The sequence below is a fragment of the Neopsephotus bourkii genome, unplaced genomic scaffold (genome assembly GCF_033783945.1).
Source record: "Neopsephotus bourkii isolate Nb327-2 ecotype Australia unplaced genomic scaffold, CSIRO-AGI_Nbou_v1 NB_1821, whole genome shotgun sequence".
Lineage (NCBI taxonomy): Eukaryota > Metazoa > Chordata > Aves > Psittaciformes > Psittacidae > Neopsephotus > Neopsephotus bourkii.
The window spans coordinates 1,054,293-1,068,168 of NW_026902294.1; the positions used below are offsets into that span (position 1 = coordinate 1,054,293).

The 13,876-nt window shown below is 49.9% G+C and overlaps 2 protein-coding genes across 5 annotated transcripts; one reads left to right on the forward strand and one right to left on the reverse strand.

The window, feature by feature from the left end:
- CALCOCO2 (calcium binding and coiled-coil domain 2) lies at positions 1-10,595 on the reverse strand. Of its 3 annotated transcripts, XM_061343231.1 has the most exons (11): positions 10,538-10,595; positions 9,470-9,655; positions 8,988-9,090; positions 8,482-8,615; positions 7,666-7,791; positions 7,087-7,214; positions 6,885-6,975; positions 5,705-5,800; positions 4,822-4,957; positions 4,383-4,420; positions 2,893-4,042 (listed from the first exon to the last, which is right to left on the reverse strand). In XM_061343231.1, the coding sequence occupies exons 2-11, from the start codon at positions 9,644-9,646 to the stop codon at positions 3,866-3,868; spliced, it is 1,206 nt and encodes a 401-aa protein (XP_061199215.1). In that variant the 5' UTR covers positions 9,647-9,655; positions 10,538-10,595; the 3' UTR covers positions 2,893-3,865. The 3 variants fall into 3 exon arrangements, with proteins under 3 accessions (XP_061199214.1, XP_061199215.1, XP_061199213.1); XM_061343229.1 differs by lacking the exon at positions 4,383-4,420; XM_061343230.1 differs by lacking the exons at positions 2,893-4,042; positions 4,383-4,420; positions 4,822-4,957 and adding an exon at positions 1-677.
- A 289-nt stretch (positions 10,596-10,884) lies between these two features.
- Positions 10,885-13,185, forward strand: ATP5MC1 (ATP synthase membrane subunit c locus 1). Of its 2 annotated transcripts, none has more exons than XM_061343233.1 (5): positions 10,885-10,973; positions 11,374-11,422; positions 11,931-12,008; positions 12,254-12,429; positions 12,968-13,185. In XM_061343233.1, the coding sequence occupies exons 1-5, from the start codon at positions 10,885-10,887 to the stop codon at positions 13,080-13,082; spliced, it is 507 nt and encodes a 168-aa protein (XP_061199217.1). In that variant the 3' UTR covers positions 13,083-13,185. The 2 variants fall into 2 exon arrangements, with proteins under 2 accessions (XP_061199217.1, XP_061199216.1); XM_061343232.1 differs by having other exon boundaries at positions 10,889-11,013.
- Positions 13,186-13,876: the final 691 nt, after the last annotated feature.

The following is a 13,876-nucleotide window of genomic DNA, read 5'->3' on the forward strand; positions in this document are numbered from 1 at the left end:
TGCGAGCAGGAATCGCTCAGTCTGGATCTCCACAGCAGAACAAAGATGAACAATGCCTCCTTAGGAAATAACAGCATTGACAAAACCCCCCTCTGCTTATGGGTTGTGTTGTCAGTTTTCAGTCCCACAGGGGCCTGTCTGTGAGCATTCCCTTCCCCACATCTTTCTGAGCAGTCTGTCCAAGTGTCATTTTAGGACATGTTTTTCCACCTTTCCCTGCTCTGCTCTCTTTCCCTTCCCATCTCTGACACGCCAGATGCAGAAGCACCTCCACTTGCTGAGTAAGCATTGGACTGATCCCTGTAATAAGGACTTTGATGATCAAAACACTCCAAGCCCTCGATGTGCATTAATGCTGCTGGAAAGAATTATCGATCTCTTCTGCTGTGTCTTAAAATCAAACTGACAAGTTGATTACTGAGTAGAACCACTCAATTGCTTGCTTGTACGCAGCTTCCCTTTCCCTCCTTTGTTCACCTGCAGCTTGTCTATTTCTGTTCCTTTGTTGGGAATCTTTCCGTTTCCTTTTGGCTTCCCCATTAGGGTGAAGAGCAGCAGAAACTCTCCCAGACCATATTCTGTGGGAGATGGGTCATGCTCCATGGCTCTGCCTCCTCCAAGCCCACAACCAAGCCCCAGCACAGTGCTTCTAGAGGAGACTGAAGGTCCAAATTGTTCTGCAGAAAGAGGAAAGAAGTCATGGACAGACAAAGAGGAGCCAGGAGGGGCATGGGTGGAGGAGAGAGGCTGTTCAAGTGAGGAAGGGGACTGTGGCTGTACAATTGGGAATCACTTCCTGGAAGAAGCAGAGCCCCTGATCATTTATTTCAGCCTCCATTCAGATGCTCTGACTTTCAAGGCTGAGATAGGTTAGGAATCTGGGATCTGTAACCTCTGTGGCCAGGCTCTTTTTTTCTGCATCAGAAAGGATTTTTCCCAGGCAAAACAATGGTCTTTCCTATGAAACGAACTGACATCAGGCAGTATGTGATGCCCTCTGGGACCACAGTTGGCAGCTGAGAGAAGTTACCATCTGATTTGCATTTTACATGTACGGAAAACATTCCTGCTAATTGGAAAATGATGTGCCGTGGGCAGGGGCAGGTATGCTCAAAATACACTGGGTGAATGTGAGGGAAAGCCCAAGAGAAGAACCTGCTTCTTGGGAAAGGAAGGCAGAAGGGCTGACAAAAACGAGGGAGAAACAAAAGGACCTAGGAAAGGGAGCAGAGCTTTCTGAGGCTGAGATACACTGCACTGGAGCAGGGGCTGCTGGTGGAAAGCAGCCTCAGCCAGTTCCTAAGCTGATGATGAGCCCTGTAAAGGTTTAAGAATACCTGTATTTGCAAAGGTTTCCCCTACAAAGTATGACTTTTTCCATCAAGATACATTTCTAATGAATGCCCATTCAGATGCTACACGAATTCAGGTATAAATTGTGCCAAACCCCTCCTGTCCCTTTCACAAATGTATTCCAAGGTCCTTGCCCAATACATTTCAATGTAATACTGGATCTCATCCAAAGCATAACTATATCTAATTATCAGCCATTTGAGCTACTTCTCTATTAAACCATAAAATGGAGATAGCATTGAAACCTCTTCTGATTCCAAAGGCTAAATGCAGCAGTAACTTAAATAATGGTGTAAATTACGAACAAAATGAAAACATGGTTGGAAAATATATGTTGTAATTTATACTTAGGGGTGGATTGGTCCCTGGATGCCCAGGGTAGGGAAGGTACAACCTGGATCAGGCTGAAGTGGGCGGCTGGGAGTCTGAATCTGTGGTGTTATTACAGGGAAATAAAAGATACCTTGAACTACCTCCAAAAGCCACCATCCTCCTGAGATTTATTGCAGTCTGACCCCCTCTGCCGGTCACCCGGGTGCTGCCTGTGTCCCAGCGCCAGCACCTCAGTGTAGGCACCGGGGTTTGTAGGCATTACAGGAGGAAGGAAGTGGGAAATGCAATGTAAAAGGGATGGACAGGCAATTTGGGGGCATCGATGCTTGGCACCAGTAGATGGAGGCCATGGGTGGCATCACCACGTAGCTGGGTGATGGGTTTAGGACATGAGCTCCTGAAGCCAGTAGTAGTGAGAGGGTAGAGAGGGAAGAGGTCTGGGAACAGGCATTTGGGTGTTTTAGTAAACCTCACTTTTGTGTCTCTCCATGTTTGGGCTGCTTCTGTCAAGATGCAAAGCAGTAGAAGAAATAACGTGCTATTTAGAATGAGGATGTATGGGAAAAGGTGTGGGGGGGAAGCTTTTTCTGAAGAAACAATAGGGCTTTTCCTGAGGAAATATGTATTTGGTTAAAAATGAGCCTCACTTGGATGGAATGTCACAACTGGAGTAAAGCTATGGCAGGAATGTGGAGATATCCTCCTGTAATCAATATTGGCAAAACATGTACAAGGCTAAGTACTTCTCATCCTGAGTGAGGAGGTTGTCAGCTTTTTCTGCCAGCTTAGGGAAAAAGGGGTCAATACTTGGACGCTCCTATGGCAGAGATGAAATTCAGCTCTAGGTGTTTAGATCAGCACTACTGGGAGCAGATAGAAACAAATAGATCCCATACAGCTCATTTCAGTTTCCTAATTTGTTTTTGTTATCCATTGCTATCCTTTGGCCTTCATGATATATTCCCGTGCTGTGGAAAGGCAGGGAGGATCAAGCAGTTAAAGAGGTGTTTTCTGTTAAACAGAAACGGTCTCACTACCCGGAGGGACATCACTTGTGCACTAAAAGTTATTCAAGAGGTGCTCAAGTACTTTGTTATACAGAAGCTTCACCAAGCAATTGAAATGCTGCAAATAGCTCTCTTCAGACCCCATCAACTCCTCCAATGTATTTCTTTAAGAAGGAACACACACATCCTTTTCAAAGATTCTTTGTATAGCTTTTATTCTTGTTTGTGGGTAATGCCTGCCAGTATAGTACATCTCAAAGCAGAAATACCCTGTTAAAATCTAAACTGATAAGAAAAGGTTGTGTAGAATGAAGACAGTAAAACATTTTGAAGTCTTTGTTACTCTAAATATTCTAAAAACTCTACATAAACTTCTTAGGAGTTTCTATTGCTTCAGATACTCAGCAGAAAACAGTGTGATACAGCTGGAAAATAAACCTTGACCCATTTGTGCTTGCGTGGTAAAAAGAGCTGTTAATCATGAACTGAAAATCCTGAAGCAAAAACACAAATATGAACTGGGAAACCTGTGTGCAAAGCATTGCAGCATCCCAAGGCACTTAGCTGTGAATCACAATGTCTTGATTTGGCAACAGACTCTTCTTGTTCAGTCAAGGTGGTTTAGAAATACAAAAGTAATGGTTATTCATGATTTCCTTTCAGTGAGGATGGGGAAAGAAGAGAAGTGTTTTTATTCAGACTTTCTTTCTTATTAATTCTGCATTCTGGAAGCTGAGCAGGACTGATGATGTGCTCCTAAAAGACGATGAAATGTTTCTGGTCTTTGGTTAGCAATCACAGTGCTATATTAAAACCATTATAGTAGAGATGTATCAGCCAAGAACAGAAAACTGCTATACTACATCCCATTCCAACCTGAATAAACTGTTGGGTGACAAATCCTGTTCTACAGAACTGGGACCTAAATTAGTAACAATAGGATTTGTAAGTTGTTTAACTTTGTCTGTCCAAGGCAGGAGACTTGAGTTTGGTGATTCAGTTTCAGGATGTAGATGTCTGACCCAATTTACGTGTTTGTCCCATGCTGCATGGAGCAAAAAGCTCACAATTCCAGCACTAGTGGCATTCTCACTCTTGTCTGGGTGATCTTAGCATGAACTAAGCCATCCAATGATTCTGTCCTCTGTCACAGAGCAGATACAAATCCACAATTATTCCAGGACATGACAAAGCATATGGGCAAACAACACCTTGTCAGTGGACTTCTCAAAGGTCTCACTGCAGAATGGGCACTTCAGAAGGTGGCTCTGCACTTGGGCCTTGTACTGACTTGTTAAGGTATCTTCAGGACATACTTCATTGACCATGTAGCATTTCTTTGTAGAAGCCTGAAGTACAAAGGAAATGCAAATAAAATCAGTTTTTCCAATAGGAAATAAGGTATTCAGGAGCTGCCTGCTGCTCATTCTGACATCAGATACTGCCAGAGCTGATCCTTAAAGATTAAGGTCAGCAGCTTCCCTTCTCGTCCTTAATACATGTAATTCTCTGGTATTGATTGTACATGTTAAGCACACGTAGCTCCATTTGGTTGCCTGCTATCCTACCAGGGCTAAAGCAGTAAGTAGACAATTGACTACAGAGCTGAACTTGGAGGTTGTTATTTCAAACCCCTACTTTGTGCCCATAAACCACTAGTTCACATCCAGTCGTGTCCACTTTACTCACTATGGCTGCAGCTCCTGCCCCCAGGTTTGCTCCTGCAGCTGGAAAAAGAAGACCATTTCAGCACAGCACAATGATGAACAATGTAATGTGCTGGTAACTAGGAATTCTTGAAACATGAGGATGTGGCTCTGGATCTAACCCTATTTGGGACTATGGAAGCTGGACATCAGCCACAGAACTAGCTGTCTCACAGATGAATAAACTACCTAATAGTTGTCTCTCTTGGCAGCAAATGAACAGACAGATGATCACTTCAGTCAGCTCTTAACACCTGGCAGCGTTCTGCAGCTGCCAAGTCATCTGCACACATGCAAAGCTGCACAGAGGTGCTGCTAATAATGGCTTTTCTACAGCATTCAATTGGAGAGGGAGGATAATTGGCTTGAGGCTTTAAGAGCCGTGTATTTGAGGTTCCAGACAGAATGCCAAGTAATCTCACCACAATATGGATTTCCAAACAGAAGGCCTCCTACTTCAGGAGCTTGAACTGGAGCTTGGGAAGCAACAGAGGAGGAAGAAGCCTCTTTTGCCTGTGAGAGACGCCTCAGGAGTCTGCCACTGTTTTCCCTTAGTTGCTGCAAAGGGACAGATGGACAGAATGAGCTTCCAGAAGCTCGGGACGCCATGTCATCACGCTTTGCACTAACACAGATCCCCTAGATCAGAATCAAAATTGCTCTAAACTTCTTTTAGATAGCTCAGCGTTAGTTGTGCTTGACTGAATGGGCAAGTGAGGTAAGAAAGGGCAAAGATCTATTCTGTGGCCTGCTTGGAAAGGCAGATAAGATGATCCCAACAGAGTAATACACTTTAGAGGACAGAAGATTATCCTGAAAATATGCAGAGAAAGCAACACAACAGAGCAGTCACTGCTTAGAGTGGAGGAGGGTGTTGAGGTGGTGGCACAGGGTGCCCAGAGAAGCTGTGGCTGCCCCATCCCTGGCAGTGCTCAAGGCCAGGTTGGACACAGGGGCTTGGAGCAAGCTGTTCCAGTGGAAGGGGTCCCTGCCTGTGGCAGGGGTTGGAGCTGGAGGAGCTTTAAGGTCCCAACCCAATTCTATGATTGAGTAAGTCCATCTATTTCAGTGGTGTCAGCATGAAGCTAACATGAGGAGGTTTTGGAATCCCCATGCTACCACGAGGAAACAAGTCTAGTCAGTCAGTTGTACGTGCCTGCAGAGTGCCCGACAGCCTGGCTGGAGGTGATGGCCCATGTGCATGCACAGTTAGTGAACTGTTTGGTAGAATGGTTAAAGGAACTGAACACTGGACTGAGAGGTTACTGTCACACTCAATACAGGAGAAAAGGGCCAAATTCTCACCCGATTTTCCTCATCGGCTTCCTTCATTTTTTCCTGCAGAATCTGAAACAAACACTTCTGCTCCTCCAGTTCTTTCCTTAACTTCTCGTTTTGTTGCTACGAAGGAAAAGTGTTGATAAATCATGGGAAACTGGCAACTGAAATGATGACAGCTCCAAGCACTGGGGCTGCCATTATACTACCTGCCTCATGCTGCCTTTGTTACCAACAAACAGCACTTCACTTTCAAGGAGAGTCTCACCATAGCTTGCCACCCAGGATATCTCCATGGCACCACTCATGCTCTGGATGTTCATTACAACATGTGAAATGACCTCTGGAGGGGATATATGACAGCTCAAAGAGGGAGGTTGAAGAAGAGAAAGAACCCATACAGCTGGAACATCCACCCTGGCTGGTTTCCTGGTGCTATGAGGCTTGCCTGGACAGGGGATAGCTAATACATCCTTGAGAATGAATCTTGTAGCTGACTCTTGAATTAAATCACTGCACCAGAGCAGCTGGAGTACTTAAGGATTCTGCAGTCATTCACAAAGAATCACTCTAAGAAGCCTGAACATTTGGCCTCACAGTGGAGGTCATCACAGCATCTATTCCAGCCATGCCATTTTCAATGCCAAAGCCAGAGCAGAGCTTCCAAAAGCTTCCTGAATACCACATACACAGAGAGAAGCACCTTTAGAAGGTCACTCAGGACAACAGGCTAAAGATGATGTGATGGCCTCAGGCATTGCTAATGATGGTTTCTTCAGTAGAAATAAATGCCACAGCATGCTGCCCTTTTACATCCTTCTCATTGCTTCAGGGAGTGAGTTTCAGTGCTGAGGTTTGTGGATTACTTCTAAAAGACCTGCAGAGGTTCCCTAAGAGAAGCAAGCCTTTTGTCCACAGACTTGGATTTGTTAGACATAAAGTCACCTGCAGCATCACAAGGAAACTGATGGTTCTGCAAAGTGAAAGAAGGCCCCTCTACCCTTCCCTTCCAGAACACAGCTTTCTTGAGCTTTCCTGGAGGTCAAAGCACACCAAAGGTTGACCTTTTCCTAAAGAACCCATGTCATCAAAAAAGAAATTCATACACCAATGCTTGCGCAGGATTGCTCACTTCTCCTTCAGAAGGAAACTGGCTCCATCAGAGGCGGTTCACCAAAGCAAAGGAAGGCAATTCCAGGGTTGTTACCTGCAGCTGGTCCAGGTGATCCAGGGTTGTTTTCAGGCTGGTTTCCAGACCTTCCTTGTCAGAGGTCACACTCCGAATTTGCTCTTTGAGTCTAATCAGAACAAATCAAAACACACCATCATTTCACCTATGGGAATCTAAGCTATAAAGGCAAGGTGCTTATGTGAGGCCCTGTTTTGAGCTATGCTGTAAATGCACTTACTGGTGCAGTTCTGTCCCTCTGCCATCATCCAGCCTCTTTAGATGTGTGTTTTCCTTTCTCAGGAAATTCAGCTCCAGCTCCAGTTTCTCCATGTTGCTCCTTAGAGATGCTAAAGTATTCTGCAGCTCCTGAATAATCACAGTGAGGTCAACAGGAGGTATATGGGCAATAGTCCTGCTCTACACTGGAACTGCAAAACCCTTCCAATGCAACACTGCCAGGCAGCCTGTCTGAGGGAGGAAAATCTCCCCTTTGCATCCTGACTGCTCTTTCACACCCTGTTTGATTTATATTAAGCCCTGAGCAAAACTGAAGGGGGAAAAGATAATGATGATGTGATTTCAGGACAGCCTACAAATTGTTTCTGAACACCCCCCTTCCCACGTGTTCTTGCCTCCTGTGCCTGAAGATCTCTCTTGTTCATCATTATTGTCTTATCGCAGTGGAGTGGAAAAGGATTGAACAGAACACATGGGAGAAACCTCTCCTGGAAGCATATGGTGGAACAAGACCTGACTCAATCACTCTTCATCTTTCAGACTTAAAGCTTCTGACTTCTTGCATTAACATTTTGGTTACCTGGGTCTTCTTGAGCTCTTCCTGCAGATGGCTGTTCTGTTTCTGGAGACTCGCACAGTTTGCTTTCAGCTTCTCATTTTCTTTATGCAGGTTTTGGTTTTGGAGTTCAATCTCTTCCAGTTGTTCCTGGCAAGCAAAAGAGTTGCTGGGTCATTACAGAAGCAAAGAGCACAGTGCAAAGAGCACAGAAAGATGAGCTCTGCAAAAGGGAATATTCTGTACCTCCTTCTGCTTTCACTACCAGTGCAGACCAGATGGCTGCTTCATTCTCCCCAGTCTGTCCAAAGCTACCATTAACCTCATTTTTGAATACTAAGCACATTCTACCCCTGATCTCTGGAGATGCTCAATGTCTTCTGTGTCTGCAGCAGCCAGCAAAGGCAGAGCTTTGGGGCTTTTTGCAGTTTGTTAGATTAGCACCACATGTGCAGTGTAGTCATTAACAGTGCTGCACACAGGACTGCAAAATCAGAGTGCTTAACTACACAGCACTTCAGTCACTGTCCATATGCATGCTCTTACTCCCACCTAATGGCAGGCTGTTTCCATGAAAATTTCATTTAAAGTCATTCAAAATGCCCTGAAACACTATGTGTTCAGTCACTCCCTGTTACAAAAATGCTCACAATGTAAGTGATGAATGGCAGGCAGAGAAGCAAAGGCTGCCCAGATCAGTGTGACAGATCAGTAGAGAAGCCAAGAACAGAATCCAAGTCTGGTGAATTCTAGCTTGGCAGGTGAGTCAGCAGATCACCCCATGTTAGCAGGGAGCATAAGCCAAGAAAAGCAGAAGCAGTAAAAAGAGGTGCTACAGACCTGGGGGGCAACCACCAGGATGTCATCCTCAGTCTCTACTCTGAACTGGAAAGGCACGCTGGCTCCCCGGACCATGCCGTCCTGGTCGATGTAGCAGAACTGATAGTATTCATCATCTTGTGGTAGGTAGCAAGCTTCAGACAAACACAACCACCCCGTCATATGCAGCTTCTCATTAGTCAAGTCTCTTAACTAAATAGCAGAGAAAGTAGGACCCTCAGAAGATTGAACCACCCCAGTTCAGTATTGCTGGTAATGTAGCACCCAGTGTTCAGCATTGAGCACTGTCAGTAATTCCTTGTGCCAGTGCTAAGAACACAGCTATCACTCGCTCAGGAGGGCAGAATGTAGCAGATTTAAAATGCTGTGATCTATGATGGGATTTGAAATAAGCCTCTCAAAGTATGGTCCTACAGAGAGGCTCTAATTCCAAACACAGGCAGCAAAGTGGGAGTCCAGGTGCATGAGCACTCACCTTCCCCGACTGACCCACGCTGCCACCTCACCTTTGAACTGGATCTGTTGCTGCGCAGTGGTGTGTCTGTGGCTGTCACTGGGCAGAGGAGCCCACATAAATGTGTAATATTCCCGGGTTGTTTTCCATCCCACCTGCAAGAGCAATGTTGTTATATGGCAGCACACAGCTCGTGTTTCTCTTGTGGTCATGGGGCTGCATTGGCACATAGACCAGTTACTGGGAGGACTTTTGCATTGATATCCTGACTTCTAAGAGTTGTGGTCTATAGATGAAAGGAAAATTATAGAATTATGGAATGGTTAGGGTTGGAAAGGACCTTAAAGATCATTTTGCCCCAGGTTACAGCAGGTCTGGCCCTTTGTCCCTAGGCACAACACAGATGTTCCATTACACAAGGTTATTAGTGAGAAAAAATCCCCCAACCCTGTTCCATCAAAGCCTGAGCTGTTTGTTTCTGCCTCCTGCTGCTTTCCTATCCTTGGCACATCTGGTTTCACAGGATTCACTTACCCGGAAGATGCCCACCCAGTCCTTCCCACGAGGAATGATGTTCTCCGTGAGGGTGTAATAACAGGTGATGTCTCCTCCAGGAACATAAAACTTCTCCATGTTGATAAAGATGACCTGGGAGAAGTGGCAGTTGTCTATAAACACAGCAGAAGTGGGAGGCTCCTCAGAGATCTCCATCGTGGATGCCTACAAGAGGAAAGGAGAAAGGGATTATCTCATCTTTGGATGCTACAGACATAATTGTGTCCATGACAGGTACGAAGAGGTTTGGCTTGGGAATGAGGTCTAGATTGCCCTATACCCACATGATGGTGTCCCTGCGACCGTGGCCAGGCTGCTCCTGACACCCACAGCAGCTCGCAGAAACCATTTTAGCAGGCACATGTAAGGCTCCATCACTTCCCAGCCACCGTGCCTAGCGCTGAGGCTGCCAGCATGGCACAGCAGCCCCTCTCCTCCATGGGCCTCCATGCACCAGCCCCGCTGAGTACCCTCAGGGGGTAGGGCAGAGCATGGCAATGGATGTGGCACAACCCTCCAGGCCATCCCGGGCTGCAGCACCACTTCTAGGTCTCCGTAATGGACAGGAACCAGTGTGCAGCTCACCTATGCCTCTGTCTTTACCTGGTTGGTGCCTATCTCCCTACCCTGCCGTGCCCCGTGCTCCCAAATACCAGGTTGCTCTTGAGAGCCACGAGATGGAGAAGCAAACAGAGGTAAGGACAGCACTTTAATCGTGTTATAGCATCGCCGTGGGACAGGACCCAGGGTGCCCCAAGGGTTAAAGATCACCTGCAAAGAACACTAAGAGGCTGGATGCAGCAACCCGGTGGATTCTGCTGCCGAGAACAGTCACAGCCGTTGGCACGGTGCAAACACCTGAAGGGAAACGAGACCAGCCTCAAGCCGCGGTTGGACACCGGCAGCGTCCCCATCCCCGGGCCGCTCCCGTTCCCTTCGGCCGAGAAACGAAAGTGAAAGCGACCCCACCCCGTCCCTCCGCACGGCCCCGGTGGGGCGGCAGCGTCCGAGAGAGGCGTTCGAGGGCCCGTCCCCGACCTCACTCACCGGGAGGCGCGGCTGGAGACCGGTACCTGGGGGAACACAGGGGGAAGGCGGAGCGCCCCCCGCCCCGCCCGCGCTGCCGGGACCCGGGGCTCGAAGCGGGACAGACCCACCCGGGCCGCGACACCGCGCCGGTCCCTGCCGCTTGAAGGTACCGGTAAGGAGCCGGAGCCGGCTCTGGGGTACCCGCCACAGCTCACGGTCCTTTAGACCACCTCCGGGCCTCCAGCCAATCAGCACGCACACAGTGAAAATAACCAGCCAATAGCAGCCCGCATAGCGACACTGCCCTCCGGCCCTATCCCTCTGTCCCGGATGCATAGTGGGCGGTGCTTTCGCGTTTACAGCCAATGAGAAGCGCGGATGTTGTCCCAGCATGCTGCGCGCCGTGCGCGCCGGCAGCCAATGAGCGCGGAGGACGCGGGAGGGACACGGCAAGGTGAGCAGCCGCTGCCGCAGCCCCGGGCGCAGCCGTGCAGGTCGGGCCCGCTCCGGGCCGGGGTTCCCCGCACCCGCTGGGCCAGCACCGGTTGCGCCGCGCCCTTCGGTGTGGGGCGGAGAGCGGCGGGGTCTGCGCCGCCCCCGGGGCTCGGGCGGCTTCAGCCGCAGTTGGGGGGGTGGGGGGGGTTCCGGCTGTGTCGGGGGCAGCGGAGCCGTGAAGCGCCGGGTCTGCCCTGCGAGGGCCCAGGCGGGGGTCAGCGGGCGGGGTGGCCGTAGGGGCCAGCCTCGGGCGCTCAGCGGATGTGCTGTGGCCGCCCCGGGAAGGGAGGGAGTGGGGGGGTGGCCGGGAGCAGCGTTGCCGGTTCCTCTTAGTTCCCGTTCTTCTTTACTTGTATTAGGTTAAGCAAAATGCAGGCTCCTCTGGCTCTCCTCGGCTCCCCGGCGGTGGTAAGCGGCCTCTCTGCAGGCGGGTCTTGCACTTAGAGGGTGAGGCCCGGGTGTGGGGGTTCCTGTGCGCTGCCCCATGGAACGCACTGCCCTGGCTGCCCGCAGCCGAGGGGGGACCCGTGGGTGAAACAAGGTGACCTCTGGTGACCGGAGGGCGATGCCGGCCGTGCTGGTGGACACACAATGAGCTGCAGGCCCAGGGGCTTCCCAGGGAGAAGGAGCAGAGGTGCTCAGGCACCTCTTCCTTCTGAGGTGTGAGCTGGGAAGTCGATGGGTGCAGCTGCAGGGCTGACACTTGCCCTGCTGCAGCGTGTCTGGGGTAGTTCTGGCTCATGGACTTCCAGCGGGCTAAGAGGAATGCTCTATGTTTGCATTTCCCTTTGCTTTTTAGTCCTGTGGGGTGGTTTGAGACCATCTAAGACTGCTCTTCATGAAAGAACTGCTCTTTCCTGAGGGGTGGTGTGGACACATGCAGTGATGGGAGCTCATTGTCTGTGTTTCGCTGCAGTTCCGGTGCTGTTCCAGGGCTCTGGCCAGACCAGTTTCCGTGTCTGTTTTCAGCAGGCCTGAGCTTCAGACTCTACAGGTGAGGCTCTCAGTGCATAAATCATGTCCTGGACTCCTGTGCTCACTGCCCGTGGTACTCCATGGCTCCTCCTGCAGTGGAGGACTGTCTGTGTATCCAGAGGGTGGCCAATAAGGGGATGTAGCTCCTAGCTTGGGCTGGGGATGGCTTTGCAAGCGTGGCTGCTCTTGCTTTGCCTTCAGGAGTGACCCTTTCCATGTGATGAGAGGTGTCATTGGGGTGTGTGTGTGTTCTGCCTCCCGCAGCCACCCGGCCTGTCCCCCCTGCCGCTCGCCCGCCGTGACTTCCAGACCAGCGCCGCTTCCCGGGATATCGACACTGCCGCCAAGTTCATCGGCGCCGGGGCTGCCACGGTCGGGGTGGCTGGCTCAGGAGCAGGGATTGGGACCGTGTTTGGCAGCTTGATCATCGGCTATGCCAGGTGAGAAGGAGAAGCAGGCTGGCTTGAAGTGACGCCCTTCTGCCAGCACTACATCCAGAGCTGTTCCAGCTTTCTCTGGAATATGTATCCAGCTCTACATGTGTGGAAGCAGGTTAACTGAAGCACTTCTTGGAGTAGAAAATGGTCATGACAATCCATTATGCTATTAAAATAGAGAAAGAAGGCACCTGAATTGTATGAATCTACCCTATAATTCCTTATAAGTGGTGCAGCTGCTCTGTGGAGCTCTGCCTGCTTCCAGGGGAAGTGCAGCACTCGTTGTTAGCAGGAGCTGTTGCATGGTACCACCAGGGTGGGGTGGCCCTGGCCTTTGGCCTTCAGTGTGCCTGTACCACTGAAGCTAGGGCTTCCTTGTTCCAGGCAGTCTGCCATGAGCTGGTTTGCGCCCCAAAATCTGTTGCTTATGTGACACAATCCCAGTGTTCTGTGGCTCTGGTTTGGGCTCGTTTTCCTCATTGTGGATCCCTTTTTGTTTCCCTTCTCTCTCTGCTTTGTTCCCCCTGGTATTGATGCTCAGGAACCCATCCCTCAAGCAGCAGCTTTTCTCCTACGCCATCCTGGGCTTTGCCCTGTCCGAGGCCATGGGGCTCTTCTGTTTGATGGTGGCATTCCTGATCCTCTTCGCTATGTGACAACTCGTGGTCCTGGCTGTGGCTTCCATCACTCTGCGGTTCGAGCCTGCTTCCATCCCAGCGCTCCAGACTGACAAGTAAAGAAAAGATTTCTCTAAATAAACTGGTCCCTGTGTTTGATTTTTCCTTACGTTCCTCTCCAGCTGTGGGGAAGTCCTTGGCTGAGCTGAGGAATTGCTTGGAGAGGGCAATATCCCAGCTGTGGGGATGCTCACTGGTAAAGCAGGAAGGGAATGTGGAATGATGGTGGGAGGCGAGGAACACTGATGCGGAGTAAGCTGGCTGAGAGAAGATGTCCTTGTGCAGCTCAGAGCCATTCGCACATCCTAGAACCACAGCCTGGTTTGGGTTGGGAGGGAAGCTAATGCTCATCCAATTCCAACCCCTCTGCAGGGACACCTTCCACTAACCCAGTATCCCAAAACCCCAGTGAGCGTTGCCCTTGCAGAGCCAATAGAGAGCTGACAAAGGGGGGGTTCTATGTCATGAAAGATGGAACACAGAGAGGTGATGGGTGCTTGGGAGCAGTGCTGGTGTTCCCGGGCTGTGTTATCAGGGAGCAGGCTGGGCTGTGCTGTGACATCCCCTCCTGGCACCCACCAGAGCTGGCTTCAAGGTCATGGCCCTCCTCAAAGCACTGCTTTACAGCCAGGCTCCTGCTGGGTGGCTCCCCTGCAGCATAGGGCAGGGGGAACCTGAGCACCCCCCCGGGCTTTGTGCTGAGGGCTGGGGGAGCCTGGGTCCGAGCCTTGGTCACTGCGGGTGCACTGCGTGCTCCAAGCTGCTGGAGCCGT

Excerpts from the sequence above, each read along its gene's own strand:
- ATP5MC1 (XM_061343232.1), top strand. The coding sequence starts at position 10,898 with ATGTTGTCCCAGCATGCTGCGCGCCGTGCGCGCCGGCAGCCAATGAGC. Across the intron at positions 12,009-12,253 it reads CTGAGCTTCAGACTCTACAG|CCACCCGGCCTGTCCCCCCT; the intron begins GTGAGGCTCTCA and ends TGCCTCCCGCAG. Across the intron at positions 12,430-12,967 it reads TTGATCATCGGCTATGCCAG|GAACCCATCCCTCAAGCAGC; the intron begins GTGAGAAGGAGA and ends ATTGATGCTCAG.
- CALCOCO2 (XM_061343231.1), bottom strand. The coding sequence starts at position 9,646 with ATGGAGATCTCTGAGGAGCCTCCCACTTCTGCTGTGTTTATAGACAAC. Across the intron at positions 7,215-7,665 it reads AAGAGCTCAAGAAGACCCAG|GAGCTGCAGAATACTTTAGC; the intron begins GTAACCAAAATG and ends GTGATTATTCAG. Across the intron at positions 5,801-6,884 it reads ATCACCTGGACCAGCTGCAG|CAACAAAACGAGAAGTTAAG; the intron begins GTAACAACCCTG and ends TTTCCTTCGTAG.